At 43.4% G+C, this 19,106-nt stretch overlaps 1 protein-coding gene and 1 non-coding gene across 5 annotated transcripts in view; both read right to left on the bottom strand.

The window, feature by feature from the left end:
• Window positions 1-19,106, bottom strand: part of LOC101746513 (serine/threonine-protein kinase Genghis Khan) — an 80,497-nt gene that overhangs the window by 41,578 nt on the left and 19,813 nt on the right. For all 4 annotated transcript variants that reach the window (XM_062675644.1, XM_038020154.2, XM_062675645.1 and 1 more), the window contains exons 9-22: window positions 18,740-18,796; window positions 18,182-18,236; window positions 15,028-15,158; window positions 13,078-13,164; window positions 11,798-11,919; window positions 11,090-11,243; window positions 10,429-10,540; window positions 9,871-9,980; window positions 8,985-9,116; window positions 8,484-8,597; window positions 5,480-5,614; window positions 4,418-4,528; window positions 3,886-3,999; window positions 871-984 (exon numbers count right to left, since the gene is read on the bottom strand). In XM_062675644.1, coding sequence (XP_062531628.1) covers window positions 871-984; window positions 3,886-3,999; window positions 4,418-4,528; window positions 5,480-5,614; window positions 8,484-8,597; window positions 8,985-9,116; window positions 9,871-9,980; window positions 10,429-10,540; window positions 11,090-11,243; window positions 11,798-11,919; window positions 13,078-13,164; window positions 15,028-15,158; window positions 18,182-18,236; window positions 18,740-18,796 — 1,548 coding nt within the window. The remainder of the gene's footprint in view (window positions 1-870; window positions 985-3,885; window positions 4,000-4,417; window positions 4,529-5,479; window positions 5,615-8,483; window positions 8,598-8,984; window positions 9,117-9,870; window positions 9,981-10,428; window positions 10,541-11,089; window positions 11,244-11,797; window positions 11,920-13,077; window positions 13,165-15,027; window positions 15,159-18,181; window positions 18,237-18,739; window positions 18,797-19,106) is intronic.
• On the bottom strand, window positions 7,903-8,064 carry LOC119630516 (U1 spliceosomal RNA). Its single transcript, XR_005246266.1, has one exon. It is a non-coding gene; the product is annotated as a U1 spliceosomal RNA (small nuclear RNA).

A 19,106-nucleotide genomic window follows, 5' to 3' on the forward strand; every position in this document is an offset into this window, starting at 1 on the left:
TATTAATAATAAAGACAATAATATTTAATGTATTCTCAATTTGACCACAGACTTTAACCCATAACAAAAGTTTGACAATGGACAATAAACAAAGAGTATATATGTGTGTGTTGTGTCAAATACATGGTAGTGTGTGTAATGTTTTTTTTATTGATTTAATGTATTTTTAGGCGTAATTTAAAAAAATATTAACATTCTGCACTCCTTCTTTATATTTCTCTATAAGTGTGGGAAATTTTATACTCTTCCGTCCGCGCAATTTTCGTAAAAAGGGATACAACGTTTTTGCTTCACCTATTAATAGATAGTGAGTATGAGTTATTGGTGGTAGGACCTCTTGTGAGTCCGCGCGGGTAGGTACCACCACCCTGCTTATTTCTGCCGTGAAGCAGTAATGCGTTCCGGTTTGAAGGGTGGGGCAGCCGTTGTAACTATACTGAGACCTTAGAACTTATATCTGAAGGTGGGTGGCGCATTTACATTGTAGACGTCTATGGGCTTCGGTAACCACTTAACACCAGGTGGGCTGTGAGCTCGTCCATCCATATAAGCAATAAAAAAAATCGGACCAGACACGTTCCACGTTGCTATCCACAAGGCCGAGGATAGGCAGGAGAGGCGCAGCATAATCCAGGAGAAAGTTGTTTGAAGGGGCCACGATCCTCAGCATTGAGGATTATCGTCGCATGGAGGAGGAAGATATGAGTTCGCCTTGTAACAAACTTCAGACAAAGCTAACGCGTGTCGGAACACCAACCGACGTTCATTTTAACAAACTCTACCTTCGGATCTTAAAAAAAGCCACTACATATCTGAAGATCTGAAGGAATATTCTCTGCAAAGTACAAGGGCCAGCGGGTCGCGACTTACTGCGTCCAGGTCCTTGGCCAGCTTCCTGTTCTCGTTGATCAGCATCTGCCTGTCCTCGGAGTCGCTCAGCTGCTCCATACGACGATTCTCCAACTTCTCCTTCGAGGTCTGCAGCTGGAGATTTGTAACAAACTCGATTTTTACCCTCGACTCAAATCATACTGTATTGCATCATGTTATACATTTATCTTTGGCTTATATGAAAAATCCTAACAACTTGGAAAATCTAATAGTTGTAGGTCATATGGAAGGGGGGAAAAGTCGAGGAAGATCGCCAACCAGGTGGACGGACATTGTCAAGGAGGCCACAAACACCAGCGTCCCGGGCGCCATTAAGCAGGCCGAATGCAGGCAGCATTGGAGGAAGCTGGTGCAAAAACTGGACCAAGGGGGTCACGACCCTCAGTAATGAGGAAACGACGAAGTATTTGAATGTGTACGCTAAAATATTTATATTCATTATATTTAAGGTAATCTTTTCTTCCTAACTATTTGCTGATATGTATTCTAGGCTATTCCAGTTACACCCTGACCGCTAGATAAGCTTACGGGCTCAACCTGACGACATTGCTAACACTGGCCCTAGCAAGAGCAGTGCTTCGCAGGATCTACCGCGGATCGGAAACGCGACCCACTGAGAAGATCCGGCGAGAAACTCAGTGGGCTGTGTCTGTAGACTAGTTCGAAAGTTCGACGAGGGCGACCCGTGCTTGAAGAACCTAAAAGCGCCGGGGGATCTCATAAGTTTAGGGCAGGGGTTCCCAAACTTATTTTGTCTATTGCCCACTTTGAGAATAAATTATATTTTAGCGCCCTCGTTTTTTCACCTATTAAAAAATCACTATAGCGAGAGCTCGGTCGGTGTCTAAGAGTCCTCCTAGATTAAATTACAAATCGCCTTCCAAGCCTCTACACAACACCCCTATTTGGGTCTCTAACCGCTCCCCTTTATGCCTGCACTTTGGGAAAGGCTGGTTTAGGGCAATGAAAAATGTCTGACCCCTTCGCCTAGTTAGAGCCGGTTGCGCTACGACAGTCGAAGGTAGAGTGCGCTACGAAAGTTGACGGTGGAGTGCGCTACGAAAGTTGATGGTGGAGTGCGCTAAGTCAGTAGGCGGTGGAGTGCACTACGACAGTAGGCGGTGGAGTGCGCTACGACAGTTGGCGGTGGAGTGCGCTACGACAGTTGGCGGTGGAGTGCGCTACGACAGTTGGCGGTGGAGTGCGCTACGACAGTTGGCGGTGGAGTGCGCTACGACAGTTGGCGATGGAGTGCGCTACGACAGTTGGCGGTGGAGTGCGCTACGACAGTTGGCGGTGGAGTGCGCTACGACAGTAGGCGGTGGAGTGCGCTACGACAGTAGGCGGTGGAGTGCGCTACGACAGTTGGCGGTGGAGTGCGCTACGACAGTTGGCGGTGGAGTGCGCTACGACAGTTGGCGGTGGAGTGCGCTACGACAGTAGGCGGTGGAGTGCGCTACGACAGTAGGCGGTGGAGTGCGCTACGACAGTAGGCGGTGGAGTGCGCTACGACAGTTGGCGGTGGAGTGCGCTACGACAGTTGGCGGTGGAGTGCGCTACGACAGTTGGCGGTGGAGTGCGCTACGACAGTAGGCGGTGGAGTGCGCTACGACAGTAGGCGGTGGAGTGCGCTACGACAGTTGGCGGTGGAGTGCGCTACGACAGTTGGCGGTGGAGTGCGCTACGACAGTTGGCGGTGGAGTGCGCTACGTCAGTAGGCGGTGGAGTGCGCTACGACAGTTGGCGGTGGAGTGCGCTACGACAGTTGGCGGTGGAGTGCGCTACGACAGTTGGCGATGGAGTGCGCTACGACAGTTGGCGGTGGAGTGCGCTACGACAGTAGGCGGTGGAGTGCGCTACGACAGTTGGCGGTGGAGTGCGCTACGACAGTTGGCGGTGGAGTGCGCTACGACAGTTGGCGGTGGAGTGCGCTACGACAGTAGGCGGTGGAGTGCGCTACGACAGTTGGCGGTGGAGTGCGCTACGTCAGTAGGCGGTGGAGTGCGCTACGACAGTTGGCGATGGAGTGCGCTACGACAGTTCGCGGTGGAGTGCGCTACGACAGTTGGCGGTGGAGTGCGCTACGACAGTTGGCGGTGGAGTGCGCTACGACAGTTGGCGGTGGAGTGCGCTACGTCAGTAGGCGGTGGAGTGCGCTACGACAGTTGGCGGTGGAGTGCGCTACGTCAGTAGGCGGTGGAGTGCGCTACGTCAGTAGGCGGTGGAGTGCGCTACGACAGTTGGCGGTGGAGTGCGCTACGACAGTTGGCGGTGGAGTGCGCTACGACAGTTGGCGGTGGAGTGCGCTACGACAGTTGGCGGTGGAGTGCGCTACGTCAGTAGGCGGTGGAGTGCGCTACGACAGTTGGCGGTGGAGTGCGCTACGACAGTAGGCGGTGGAGTGCGCTACGACAGTAGGCGGTGGAGTGCGCTACGACAGTTGGCGGTGGAGTGCGCTACGTCAGTAGGCGGTGGAGTGCGCTACGACAGTTGGCGGTGGAGTGCGCTACGACAGTTGGCGGTGGAGTGCGCTACGACAGTAGGCGGTGGAGTGCGCTACGACAGTTGGCGGTGGAGTGCGCTACGTCAGTAGGCGGTGGAGTGCGCTACGACAGTTGGCGGTGGAGTGCGCTACGACAGTTGGCGATGGAGTGCGCTACGACAGTTGGCGGTGGAGTGCGCTACGACAGTTGGCGGTGGAGTGCGCTACGACAGTTGGCGGTGGAGTGCGCTACGTCAGTAGGCGGTGGAGTGCGCTACGTCAGTAGGCGGTGGAGTGCGCTACGACAGTTGGCGGTGGAGTGCGCTACGACAGTTGGCGGTGGAGTGCGCTACGACAGTTGGCGGTGGAGTGCGCTACGACAGTAGGCGGTGGAGTGCGCTACGACAGTTGGCGGTGGAGTGCGCTACGACAGTTGGCGGTGGAGTGCGCTACGACAGTTGGCGGTGGAGTGCGCTACGACAGTGGGCGGTGGAGTGCGCTACGACAGCTACCTCGCGGGTGAGCACGGTGCGCAGCGCGTCCCCCTCGTGCAGCTGCTCGGTGAGCGCGGCCAGCTCAGCGCCGAAGCGGGCCTGCTGCTGCGACAGCGACTCCTTGTACTGCACCTGCCCAACGACGTCTTATATAGTGCAGTCTCAGGGGATTTCAAGCAGCGGCTTGGATGTGCCCCTGACATTATTCATGTCCACGAGCGACGGTTAATACTTCTCATTAAATTGGCTATATGCTCGTTTACCTACATAAACTAACAAGACTATTGAACAAGATGATCTATAAGGCATTTTTTTTTGCCTTTTTAGGCAGACGAGCATACGGCTCACCTGACGGTAAGTGGTCACCGTCGCTCATGGACGTCAGCAATGCCAGGGCGGAGCCAAGCCGCTGCCTACCATTAAATTGTCCATGAATGTGTATGTAAGCGCGTGTGTACGTAGGTGCGTACGTAGATGCGTGTGCGCACGCACATACTTGCGCGGGAACGTGCGTGCGTGCTCAAGAATGTGTATGTGTGTGTGTAGGTACCTCCAGAGCCTCGACCTCGGCCTGCAGGCGCGCCACGTCGGCGGTCGAGCCCGTCCCTCCCGCGGCGTCCGCGCGCTGTCCGCGGAGGGACTCCTCCCGCAGCTTACGTTCCTGCGGAATTAAGGACTAGTTCAAGGACAGTGCTCGCGTCTTCACAGTTATATACAAGCTGCGAATATACTGGAAATTTATTTAGGACCACCCGCAATACCTCAAATATTATTAAAATAGACAGTACTACAAAACCCAAACAATTATCCATCATCATACTGTACAGAACAAATTGTCGAACCTCTAACGGCTTATAAGAAATTAAAAGTTATTTTATACTAAATTTTAACCCAAGATCGAATGCATTAGATCCAATACTCAAAAACGAAAAAAAAAAAACGATTTCAATTTAAGGCGCGGCCATTAAAGGCCTTGACAATAACTTAGAATAAAGCCTCACTCATTTTTTTCAAATATCATAAAAGGAATAAACGAGGTTATTACTTAAACAAATCGAAGCTTTTGGGTATCAGTGATTATGATCGAATTTCGATCATCATCAGATGATCTTTTTTTTTTGGTTTGGTAGACGAGCTTACAGCCCACCTGGTGTTAAGTGGTTACTGGAGCCCATAGACATCTACAACGCAAATGCTGTCACCCACCTTGAGACATAAGTTCTAAGGTCTCAGGTATAGTTACAACGGCTGCCCCACCCTTCAAACCGAAACGCATTACTGCTTCACGGCAGAAATAGGCAGGGTGGTAGTGGTACCTACCCGTACGGACTCACAAAACGCCCTACCACCAGTAATTACGCAAATTATAATTTTTGCGAGTTTGATTTTTATTACACGATGTTATTCCTTCACCGTGGAAATCAATCGTGAACATTTGTTAAGTGCGTGTATTTCATTAGAAAAATTGGTACCCGCCTGCGGGATTCGAACACCGGTGCATCGCTCAACACGAATGCACCGGACGTCTTATCCATTAGGCCACGACGTGTCCCACTTTCCTTGGTCTTTTAAACTAGTGATGCTGATGAAAGCGCCACTATAATCCAATTACCTTGGTGGCTTCAGCGATGGCCGTGTCCAGCCTCGCCTCCAGCTCCCGCCGCCCCTTGTCCGCCCTCCTGATGTCCTGGCGCAGCGCGTCGATCTTCTGCATAGCCACTTCCAACTCTTCTTCTTTATCGCGGACCTTGAAATTTACGACGAGAACGGAATCTCATTCACACAGTTCTGGCGATAAGGCAAATTGTATTATAAAAAAACTGAGACTTAGAAATCATGTCTCAAAAACAAATTGGCATTACATTAAATTATTTTTATATCTTAGATGGGTGGACGAGCTTACAGCCCACCTGATATTAAGTGGTTACTGGAGCCCATAGAAATCTACAACGTAAACGCGCCACCAACCTTGAGATATAAGTTCTAAGATCTCAAGTATAGTTAAAATTTATTTATTTATTTTTCGGGCCGGGGGCCGAACCTCCTACGAGGTCCCCGCGCCCAGGGGGCGCGCGGGGTATGTGAGACTCAACGATCTGCAAGTGTTGAGAGCAGATCGCGGGCCCAAGGATTTTAGGGCCCACCCACTAAACGACTCCCCTGCACTCTTACACCCGACGTCCGATCTCCGTCCGGGGTCAAAACCCGGTCAGAGTAGGGGGGTTCCCGCGGTCAACACTACAACCAGACACGCGGCGCCACCCCGAGGACGCCCGACCGTTGGGTCGTCGAGGCGATAGTCGACGACCGACGACGTCGGTCTCCGCGGTACGGCGGCCCTGCCAAGCCGCCCAGGCGATGCCGCTGGTGTTCCGGGATACCCCGCTGGGCCAGAACCAGCCTGCCGGGTCGGAACGCGATACACCGCCGACCGGGTTGCTCTTCTACAGTATGTTTGGCGACGACAGCGACGACGAAAATGCGGACCGCATCGCAGTCCGCAGCCGCCGACGCGTCGTCCCGTCCTCTTGGTGCCAGCGCGCTAGAGTGACGGTACCGTACGTCGTCCATGAGCGTCAGCAATGCCAGGGGCAGAGCCAAGGCGCTACCTACTTATGCTGACTATGGATTCCAGTAACCACTTAACACCAGGCCGTGAGCTCATCCAGCCATTAAAAAAACACTCCGTGCTATCCTTAGATTACACAGTAAATTTGATAGGTCCCACCACCAGGTATTTCTGCAATGAATCAGTCACGCGTTCCAGTTCAGGGGCTATAATACCACTAACGTCACACAACACCATTGAGATTAAAGCCTTCGTCAAACAGAACGCGTACTTAGCGCGCTTCAGAGCGCTAAACTAACGCCGCGCTATGACGCCGGGACGCGTTGTACAACTAACATACCTATAGTAGCCTACCTATAGCGCTATGAGCGCTATAGCGCTGGCGCTCTGTTTGACAGTATGTTACCATAGTAGTACAACACATCTCGGCGTCAGTTTAGCGCTCTGACGCGCGCTAATTACGCGTTCTGTTTGACGAATACTTAAATCTATTTTTATCAGAAACCATTTAACATCAAGTACGTAATAGGTTGGAGAAAAAGTCTGCGCATTATAGGACGTATGAACTTGTAATAAAATCTCTTTATTATAAGATCACAGAATGCCCCAAATCGGAATTATGTAGCTTCAAGGTAAATGAATCCTGATATCATGGGTTAGCTTGACTAACTTAAATTTTATTTTTACCGTATTAGCTAATAATATGTTAGCGTATATATTATATTATGTATATCACTAATCATAATATGTATATGTAATATTTGCAAGTATTTGGCACTATGTGGGTCTTGGGCTAGTTCACAGAGTTCGATGTTTTTAAATAAACTTCAATTAAGTTTACTCCATTTAAATAACTAAGAAGTTTGTTATGTATGTTATTTGTTTTTGCCCAAATTTTAAACTTTAAATGGCCCGACTGTGAAATTGGAAAAATGCCGCTTAAACCAAATACATAGACTTTCCTCGATAATATTTCAAACTGTTACGAATTAATCTTATTGTACGAGAAAAGCCAGATGAAGTGAGACTGCATTAGGTCGGTTTTTTTTCCTACCTATGCTGATAGCATTGAGAGGCTATTTCAGCTTCAACCTAACGTGTAGGTGACCTCTCGGACCTCAATGCGGAGTGTTGCTAACACTAGCCCTAGCAGAAGCAGTGCTTCGCAGAATCTACCACCGGATCGGAAACGAGACCCACTGAGAAGATCCGGCGAGAAACTCAGTGAGCTGTGTCTGTGGGCTAAATTTACTCGTCGAGCCCTTCGACGTCAGCGACGGGTTCGACGACTAGTGCTTGAGGTAACCTAACACACCGTTAGTGAATCGGGAGGATCCGTGATGACATGTAGTTCAGTGCTTGATATAATCTACCAGCGGATCGGAAACGCGATCCGATTAAAAGATCTGGCTAGCAACTGAGAGTGAGCTATGGTGATTTTAACACTTTAAATTAATTATTAAAGGGGGGGACAGCGCGTACGCAGTCCCCACTACCAAAAATTACGCGTCCGAGTTACTCGCATTAGGAGTAATCGCAAGGGTCAACCGTTCCGCAGTGCAATGGAACAGCCTCGCCCTGGGGGAACCGCCTAATTGATCACGGTATCCCCTACGCCAGGTAAGTATGATTTCTTTTCGTAATTTTGAGCTTATGTATTTCACCATGTTACATCTCGTCAGCGCGATTCAGAAAGTGATGGAAAAAGTATCGGTGGCATCTAGTGGTGCGAATTGGAACTAAACGGAAATTTTTGTTCGACGGTTATATAAAGTCTGACGTGCGTGGTTCTGATTTGTCAATAGATGGCTCTGTTATCAATATATACTCAACCTTGCAACATAATATGAAATTTGTACCTCATTTCGCAATTTTTATAATAATATTCTTGTTTATTTTGCATTTACGGAATGAATGTTCATCATGAATACTTGTATGCGTATCGTGGTCAAGGGATAATAAATACACATAGGGAAATTTAGTGATCGGTAAAACAGTAATACCCGTGGAATATATATTTTGTTTATATTAAGACAATTTTGATTACCTGCCGCGACAATTTCTGCTTCTGCTGTCTTAACTCGGATAGTCTCTCGGTGACCTCATTATATTCGGCCATGGCGAGCTTGCGTTGTGATATAGCATCCTTCAATTCCTTATCCTATTAAGAATACGATACAGATTCAATAAAACCGACAAAAAAGTTTAATTTTTTTTATTGCATGTTTGGTTAGACGAGCTCACAGCCCACCTGGTGTTAAGTGGTTAATGGAGCCCATAGACATCTACAACGTAAATGCGCCATTCACCTTGAGACATGAGTTTTAAGGTCTCAGTATAGTTACAACGGCAGAAATAGGCAGGGTGGTGGTACCTACCCGCGAGGACTAACAAGAGGCCCTAAGCCTAGCCACCAATTTTTAAACACATTGGAAACGATTTTTCCTTGCGCGGCTTTTGAATAACTATAGAGAGAGATAGAAGAATTACTGAACAACAAAGACTTCCAGTTGGCCAGACTGGCCAGTTTAATTAAACACTTTCTCACCTGAAGTTTCAATTTTTCCATAGAGTCAGTCCGCTCTTTGAAGAGCTCCTCCTTCTCGGCGGTCAGAGATTGAACGATCAATTCCATTTCTCTCAAACGAACCGCCATATCCTGGGGCGTTGACGGAATATCCTGTCAATTGCAAGGAAGATCACATTAGCGAGTGACAGTGCGGTCATTATTTTGTATTTACTTGCATATTTTTATATTTATTTGTATTTAATCGTATGTAAGTCTATCTTAATATTTTATTTATTTTTCACATGTGTATATAAGTGTATATTTTTATGTAAATTTATTAAGATATATCACCCCGACTATTCTTTGTTTTATTAGCTTACTCTGTGCATATGATGTTAAATAAAGTGTTATATTATTATTATTTTATTGCGGTCATTATTAACGAGTGGCATACAATGCTCTCCGAGTGCAATATAATAATGCTTTCAGGATGTTGTTGGGGCTCCCGCGGTACTGTAGCGCATCAGGTATGTTTGCGGACGCACACGCGGATGACTTTTCATCAATCATTCGCTTTTCATGAATTTTCATTTTATTTCATCAATTATCCGCAAACCGACAGCCTCACTGAATCGTAGGGTTCGGGCGAGTACCAACAATATCCTGATGGTTTTAGGTAATAAGCCCGAATGTGCTGTTTTGAGACACTGGGTTCATATACGTACCCATGCGCCTGGTGCCTCAAAGCAACGCAGATTTATGACTTAATAGTTTAAATGTTTTAATAATTTTGCTAAGTTTAATTTTAATCACGTAGTTCTAGGTATTACTCTACTTACAACATATGGATTTAAGATAGTCTAGATTAAATGTTTTATTTATTTATTATCCCGGTAGGAAGCAGGAGACTGCGTTACTACCGTACCTGCCCGACCGCTGAGACCGCGACCTGCTCGTAACAACGCAACTGCGCCTCGAGATCAGCGTTCCTCTTGGACAGCGTCGCCAGTTCCTCCTTCAGCGTGATAAGTTCGTCTGTAAGTAGAGCATGCTTGTGCTAATTTCTTTACCAGTGTAATGCGTTCGTCAATCGGCCTATACTGGTAATAGATACCATAAGTCTATTTCTGTTATGAAATCATCATCATCAGTCCACAGACGTCCACTGCTGGAACATAAACCACTCCCAAGCTTCGCTACAATGATCGGTCCTGCACAACCTTACTGTCACAAAATGGTAATATATGACTTTACCTTGATAGAGGCCTTGATGTCTCAAGGTATGTGACGAAATATACCTTATGGTGTCTCTGGGTTGCGGTGACCCCTTTACGCTAGATGAGGTGTTAGCTCGTTCACCTATCTACGTAATGAAATTAAAAGAGCATATGTCTTCGTATTGCCAGTGGCACAGTTGAAGTGTTGCTGAGCGGGGGCTCTATAGGGCGCGGGGGGTTGGGGAGGGTTGCGTGACGTCACTGACCGCTGGCGGGGTCGTCGCCCCCGGCCCGCAGCTCGGCTATGGTCTGCGCCAACAGCGCGTTTTCCCTTTCGAGCGCTTTGACGGCGGCGCGGTCCCCGGCGTTGGACGGCGCCTGCAACAGAGCGTGGGTGTCAGTACAGAAATGTATCGAATTTCTTCATTAGATTCTCACACATCTGGACAGTACGAAAAATAAATATATAAATCACACATTTTCTCTCCGATTTGAATTTGGAATTATCTATATATTAATACGTGAAGCAAAAACTTTATATGCTTTTTTAAGAAAATTGCGCGGACGGAGGGGTATGAAATTTTCCACACTTATAGAGAATATAGAGAAGAAGTGCACAATGCTAATATATTTTTTTAAATAATGCATAAAAGATACATTAAATCAATAAAGAAAACATTACACACACTACATACCATGTATTTGACGCACACACGCATGCATACTATTTATTTAATGTCAAACTTTTGTTCTTGTCGTCTGTGGTCAAATTGAGAATAGATTAAATATTGTTTGTCTTTATTAATATTTTTCTATAGTGTAGTTTTGACGAAATCTGTGATTATATTATATAAGTACATTAATATTTGACAATAGAACCATAATAATGTTTAAACATAAAATTTCGAATGATTAAAGTCGAATTACCTGGCTGGTGGCGTTCTTGGCGGGGCTGAGTGGGCGGGCGGGCGCGCCCAGGTCGCTGAGCGCGGAGCCGCCCGTGTACGTGAAGCCCACGAAGGGCAGGTGCACGCCGGAGAACGCGGCGCTGGCGCGGGGCGGCGGCACCGCCTCCGACAACCTAGCAACAACAACGCAGCTGTCTATTGGGCATCTGGCAATATCTCACCATCATTTTCATAATAATACTGTTACAAGTGAAACCTTAAAACTCATGCATTTACGTTGTAGATGTCTATGGGCTCCGGTAACCTCTCAACACCGGGTAGGCCGTGAGCTGGGTCCACCTACTTAAGCAATAAATAAATAAAAAACAGTGCGCTTAGTGCGAGTTTTTTAACGTTCTCGATAGCGTAAAAGTTAACCCAATTTTGTATGAACAGCGCCCCTAGCGGCAAACGTGCGCAAACGATCCCATTCCATACAAATATGAGTTAGCTTTTACGCTATCGAGAAAGTCAAAAAACTCGCACTAAGCACACAGCTCATAAAAGGCGCCAGCTATCAAGTGTTCGATAAAATTTTACTTATCCATAACAATTTCTTGAGTCCTACCTAGTACAAAACTGTAAGGTCCCATAAACATGACGTGAGGTTATTGAAATTAACACATTACCCACGTCACAACAGTAGGGTTTCCCGCGAACCCCTAGCGGTCCCCCGGACGACCCTCACCTGACGTCAGTGTCGTCCACGTCGAAGTTGGAGGTGTCCGTGGGGCTGGACACGTCCGGCACGAAGGGGGCCTGCACCTCGCGCACCGTCTCCCACTCCACGCCGCCGAACCAGGGGTGGCTCTGCACCGGAAACCGAACATACATATTCCTATACATGAGCGAGGCAAGTGGAACAATCAGAGGTGTCGCTTGGGAGCCGGTTCCTCGCGTGCTCTGTCTCCGCATCAGCAGCCTCGGAGGGTGCCACCTCCCCGCCCTCCATATCGGGACGCGTGACCACTTCAACGTATGATTCAATAATGAATATGCCGTGGATTAACGAAATAAGTAATTTATAACATAAGTAATTATACATTGTTTTGATTATTATTTGAAACTAGTTCAGTAACAATTTTGATGAGTTTCGATTTTTGTATTACGTCAAAGTCATTCGTGAGCATACCAGCTATTTTGAAATATTTATAAGGTGATTTAGTCCGATGAGTATTATAGTTTTATATTGTTCAAATTCAAATTCAAAATCATTAATTTCAACTTAGATGTCAGCATAACACACTTGTTGAATGTCAAAATATAAATAACAATGTTAACTCTACCACCGGTTAAAAAAAAAAGTCACAGTCCTGAGAAGAACCGGCGAAACAAACTCAGCGGGCTTTTTTTTTTTCTCAAATATTTTAATTTTTTTTAATGAGTAAAAATATTTACAATAGACGAAGTTGATGTACAAAATAATACGTGGGTATTGTGTTGCTTTTGTAACTTAAATTTTTAAATTTCTCTTCTCTGTTCACTTTTTACCTATATGTGATTTTAATTGTGGAAACATATTTAGTTATTGTTTTAGCTATTTTTTTACATAATATTATATGTTTATATTGTACTGTTTGTTTCTCAAATAAATAAATAAATACCAGGTACGTATTAGGTTAGAACAGCGGTCGGGGAACCAGAGTAAATTACCCAAATGGGGTAAAATGACATTTTGGGGGGTAAAAATGAAACTTTTGTGAGTAAAAAGTACATATTGAAGTGAAACTTCTTTAAAATCGTTAAATTTTTACTGATTGTTTTCTTTTCAAAATAATCATTGGGGTTTTAATATGAAAGATGCTAAAAAGAAGCGATTTCGTTTTTTTTTTGTTCCTCGCCATGGGGTAATATCAACTTACACAACAATATTTTGGGGTAATAAAATTAAAAAGTTCCCAGACTGCTGGGTTACAACAACTGGTCCCAGCCCGCGGGATGTGATCATAGCTGGATGCGAGCGCTTACCTTAAAGTCTTGGAGTCCGTTCTTGCCGAGTCTGTTCTCCGACCCGCAGATCAACCTTCGAATGAGATCCTGGGCTTCTTCAGACACCTGAAGGCGGTAAGTAGATTTGATTATAGATTTTTATAGATTTGATAGATAGATTTTTTACGGCCGTCTATTGTAGTGGTAAGTGACATGGTCACTACACAAGGGGGTCGCGGGTTCGAATTCCGCCAAGGGAAGATATTTGTATGATAAATTTAAAAAAATGTCTTTTCCAGGGTTATGGATGTATATTATATATATATATATATATGTATGTGTATAATAAAAATCTTATATTTATTTCTGTTATCTGGTACCTGTAACACAAGTTCTTTACGAACTTATCACGGGACCAGTTAACGTGGCGTGATGGCTAGTAAAATATTTATTTATTTATACTATATTATCGATCAAAAAACAAAACTCATATAAAAAGAAATGTTGCAGAAATACTCCATTAATTTGTTTAGTAATTGGTACCAGCCGTATTTGAACAAGCAATGTAAAGTGTACAAAAAACGTGCCGAGGTCGTGTCTTTAAAGCTACTAATTGTACCCGCCAATCTTTTCGTATCCATTACGGATTAATAATGTGGATTTATTTAAAAAACTGCATATATTTGGATGAAAGAACTTTTTTTGTGTACTATATTATACTTTATTATGCAGTCAAAATCTGTTATAACGACATCGAAGGGACTGCTCATATTCAGTCGTAAAAACCGATAGTCGCAACAACCGGTGATGTTTAATGTGTATCGTGCAAGTACAAACAAATCGATAGGGAATTATTGAAAAATATATTTGCATAATACGCGATTTTTCTTCAATATTAATTACTTTTTTTTTTCTTTGCGAAATTTTGAAAGTTTCACGAATAACTCCACAAAGTTTTGGTGCGTCTTGTGTATAGATAAGTAACAAACTAACTGAAGAGATATGAAGAAGTGGGCTTTGACTACCGCATGCACGTGTTTTGTTTCTAAGAATTAGAAAAGACCCTACACTAAACTAAATCCTATTGTTTTCTTTCCTGATTTTAATAGCCATTGAAGACAAAGGTGGATATACCTATTCAAATTGTTTACAATACAGTTTAGCCGGTCGTTCTAACAGATCTAATTCTCCGAAATATTATTTATTTATTTATAACTTCTTATACTATAAAGTATAAAGGCGGACTTAATGCCATAGGCATTCTCTAACAGTCTACCTTAGGGGAGTGCAGAGATGAAGCTTGGTAGGTGTAGTGTCAAGGTGATATTATTGAAACATAATAATATGTGTATATATAACATACATAATATTTATAGATACAAATACTCGTACTTAAATAAATACATATACATAAATATATAGATATACATAAATATATACATATACGTATCATAAATATATACATATAAAAACATACATAAACAAATATTATCAATTAGATGATTAGATATTATCAATATTAGTTAAATGTGGTCGTTTTATGAGGTATGTCGTTATTACCAATGTCGTAGAAAGCAATATTTTTAATAAGGCGGTCATATGGCATTCAGCCGGGACCTTTGTTCTAGGTTGTTATAACCGGCATGTTGTATTAAACGATGTCGCAGTAAACGGTTTTGACTGTATATATATTATGTGAGGTGGGTAATATCTATTTTATATAATAAATATGCCACCATATGGACATGCGTAGTCTAGTGAAAGAGTTCGTTTTTTTATTGTTTAGATGGGTCGACGAGCTCACAGCCCACTTGGCGTTAAGTGCTTACCAGAGCCCATAGACAACTACAACGCAAATACGCTACCCACCTTGAGATATAAGTTCTAAGGTCTCAGTATAGTTACAACGGCAGATATAGGCGGGGTGGTGGTGCCTACCCGCGCATGCATAATGTTACTTATCGCTACAGAGTGAGTGGAGTGTCGGACCTGTGCGGCGTGGTCGTCGGGCGGCGGACACTGGAAGGACCTGGAGTGGTTCATGATCTTGCCGTAGGTCTCCACCAGCGACTCCGCGTAGAACGGGGTCTCGCCGAACAGCATCTCGTACATGCACACTCCTGGAACGTACATCAGCAGGGTGAGCCGACGACACACTCATCACTAGAGGTCAGAGTGGGTAGATTGATTTAAGGTCGTTGACGTCAAACGTAGAGGATAATATGGATATGCCTCCAAAATACCGGAACTTCATATTTATTGTGATATCGTCTTCTCGCATTAAAACTGTATAATCTCAAAACTTACTAATTTTACAGGAGAGTGTTTTACATGTGATATTTTTAATACATATTAATCATCTTTGCAACATTAATTTTTTACCAGTTACATTATCTGTCTTTTACATTATGATAAAATTATGTATTAATTTTGTTAATAGTAGTCAAAATATATTTTGCAAACTAAAAAAAAAACTAAAAAACTAAACTACGCTCTTTTGACAGTATTTATGAAAAGAATACTGGTGATACCAAATGATTCCGCATATTAACTCAATTTCGAATATTTTAGGAAATTGTACACTTTTAATGCGAAAAGACGATATTTGTTTCGGAATTTTTAAATTAGCAAGAATCAGGTGGGCTGTGAGCTCGTCCATCCATATAAGCAATAAAAAAAAAAAAAAAAAAAAAAACTGTGTTTAAGATAAAAAAACGTATTAATTATATTAATCTACGCTACCAGTGCTAGCTAATGGTGAAATAAATTAGTATTTTATTTTATACAAAAACACCTTGGACTAGTTACACTGTATTTTGTCCCTTTCTGTTGAATTAGAAATGACGCTTGTCAGTATGAGACAAAACTTAGATAGGGTTTTTTATTACTTTATCTCATAAATATAGAAATTGTATCCGATGAAGATGAAAAATATATTTTTTCAATTTAAAAAACATATCTTTGTGGATATAATGGCATGTCCATATTATATCTTGACGCAAGTATATAAAATCAATCTACCTACTCCGACCACTGCTCATAACATAGTTTTAATACCAGTTCTCGGCAATCAAAGTTATAAGTCCCCTTTTTTATTATAGTGGGCAATCCTAACCCCCCCCCCCCCCGCAGTGTTCACCGATGCTTGGGAGGAATCGCATAATGCCCTTGGGGTATTCTGCGACTTATCTAAAGCTTTTGATTGTGTTGAGCATAATACATTGTTGAGGAAATTACACCATTATGGTATTAGGGGCGTTTCATTATAACTTATTAAATCTTATTTGTCCGGAAGAATCCAAAAGGTAGACGTTAAAGGAAAGAGATCTTCCGGTGTCTTACTTAATATGGGTGTTCCTCAGGGTTCCATATTGGGTCCCTTCTTATTTCTTGTGTATATCAATGATTTACCAAAGTTTATTGAAACCCGTCACGAGGTCGTATTATTCGCTGATGATACATCCTTATTGTTTAAAATTAAACGACAATTGGAAGATTATGACGATGTGAATGATGCTATCTCGCGCGTGGTACATTGGTTTAGTGTTAATAATCTGTTATTAAATAACAAAAAAACAAAATGTATAAAATTTACCACACCTAATGTTAGACAAGTAGACACTAATATCATTGTAAGTGGAGAGACACTGGAGCTTGTTGATTCGACAGTTTTTCTTGGTATAACAGTTGATTCCAGGCTGCAGTGGGGTCCTCACATATGCAAGTTAGCGAATAGACTTAGTTCTGCAGCGTTTGCGGTAAAAAAAATACGAACGTATACTGATGAAGATACGGCACGTCTAGTTTATTTCAGTTATTTTCATAGTGTTATGTCCTATGGCATTTTGCTATGGGGCAATGCTGCCGATGTCGAAACGATTTTCATCCTGCAGAAGAGGGCTATTCGTGCTATTTATAATATGCACCCGAGGGAATCCTTGAGGGACAAGTTTAAGGAAATCAAAATTCTAACTTTAGCGTCCCAATACATTTTTGAAAATTTATTGTACGTGCGTAAAAACATTGTAGAATTCCCCAGAGTCTACGATTTGCATAATGTGAACACTAGGAACAAACATAGGCTTGCGTTGCCGGCGGCTCGAATTAAGAAAATAAGCAACTCTTTCAGGGGGCTGGGTGTACAACTTTTCAACAAGATCCCACAAAACGTTCAACTACTACCTGTTCATAGATTTAAGAAAACTGTCAAGGAACGTTTGTGCAACAAGGCATATTATAAAGTTAAGGATTTTTTACTAGATGGCACTACGTGGGAATGAGGCGTTCGCTCCTGGCCTTTTCATTTTTCATTATTATTATTATTTATTTGATTTGTATTTTTTTGACTTGTTTTTTGTATACTGTAAATATGTTTTCTTGTTTAAAAAAAAAAAGAAGAAAATAGTTGAGAAAATACAAAAAAAAAAAAAACCCGCTGTGTTTGTTTCGCCGGTTCTTCTCAGGACTGTGGCTTTTTTGGAACCGGTGGTAGAGTTAACATTTTCATTTACATTTTGACATTCAACAAGTGTGTTTTTGATGACATCCAAGTTGAAATAAATGATTTTGAATTTAAATTTGAATTTGCTCACTGACGCCAGCGAGGTCAGCACTACTGCCGCCGTATTGACACCACTATCCTTCTAAGTCGGTGGTGGATGTCATTATCAATTGTTTCCACTGCTCGCCGCGAGATGGCCCTGACTATCCATAGGCGTGAGTATAACATTAAGTGCACGCTCACACATGTGTGTGTGAAATTTTTTATTTACCAATTTGGTGGGTAGTCACTCTTATTGACTCATTTCGTGTAGGTCTGCTCGTAGGGGACCTTATCGCGAGCCCCATGTGTCCACTGCGGGTTCGTCGGTTCATCTTTTACCATATTTAAAGGTCCCGGTGGGGCAATGCCGTCGGCCGCGTACCGGAGACGGCCAGAGACCTCCCGTTGGAATCACCATGTTTTTTTTTATTGCCCTTGCAGGCAGACGAGCATACGGCCCACCTGATGGTGAGTGGTCACCGTCGCCCATGGACTTCAGCAATGCCAGGAACAGAACCAGGCTGCTGCCTGTCTCTACTGTTTCATTTTATTGAATTAACCATAGGTTCCGACTCTGAATCCTGCTGCGCTCTCACTCACCCAAGGACCACCAGTCGCACTCCGGGCCGTACCTGCCCTGCCCATCCTCCATGGCCTGCAACAGGACACACAATACATCATGAGCCTCTCGGTCTCAACAATCCGCCTATTCCTGCCGCGATGCAGTAGTAGTCATACCTGATACTGGTGGTAGGACGTCTAGTGAATTCGCACAAGTAGGTAACACCGCCTTGCCTATTTCTACCGTGAAGCAGTAATGCGTTTCGGTTTGAAGCTGTTGTAACTATACTGTAACCTTAGAACTTATATCTCAAGGTGGGTGGCGCATTTTCGTTGTAGATGTCTATGTCCACCCATTTCTACCGTGAAGCAGTAATATATAAGCAGTCAGCGTACCGTAAAACAGATTTACAACTCACATCTGAAGGTGATTGGCGACATTTACGTTGTAGATGTCCATGGGCTCCAGTAACCACGTACTACCTTCGTAGGCCGTAAACTTAACCACGCAGCTAAGCAATAGTTCTCTAAGTCTACTACAAAAATTGACATGTTTTTTTTTCTTAATGTATTTATTTATAATTGCTGTATACGCACTCTTAATATTTCCGGTGAAATGTAATCCGGCGTGCCGACAGCCACGTTGCTTTGTACCTGGAAAATTTATATCGAACATAAATTATTTCATTATTACTAACATAGATTATAAGTAATACCTACTGTTATTACTACTAGTACTAGTACTAATAATAGTAGGTATTACTAACAAAATGTATGGTTTCCTTACTGAAATAAGCATTTAATAATAATTATTAATAATAATTAAAAAAAAATTTTTTTTAATACTTTTAAAAAAAAAATTATCTTATAAGATTTTAAATAAATATAAATAGATAATAATAAATACATTTCTAGTTGGTTACATTATACAGGGTGTGCTCTCTCAGTGCAGAGACACAGCGGA

Source organism: Bombyx mori, chromosome 24 (assembly GCF_030269925.1).
Source record: "Bombyx mori chromosome 24, ASM3026992v2".
Lineage (NCBI taxonomy): Eukaryota > Metazoa > Arthropoda > Insecta > Lepidoptera > Bombycidae > Bombyx > Bombyx mori.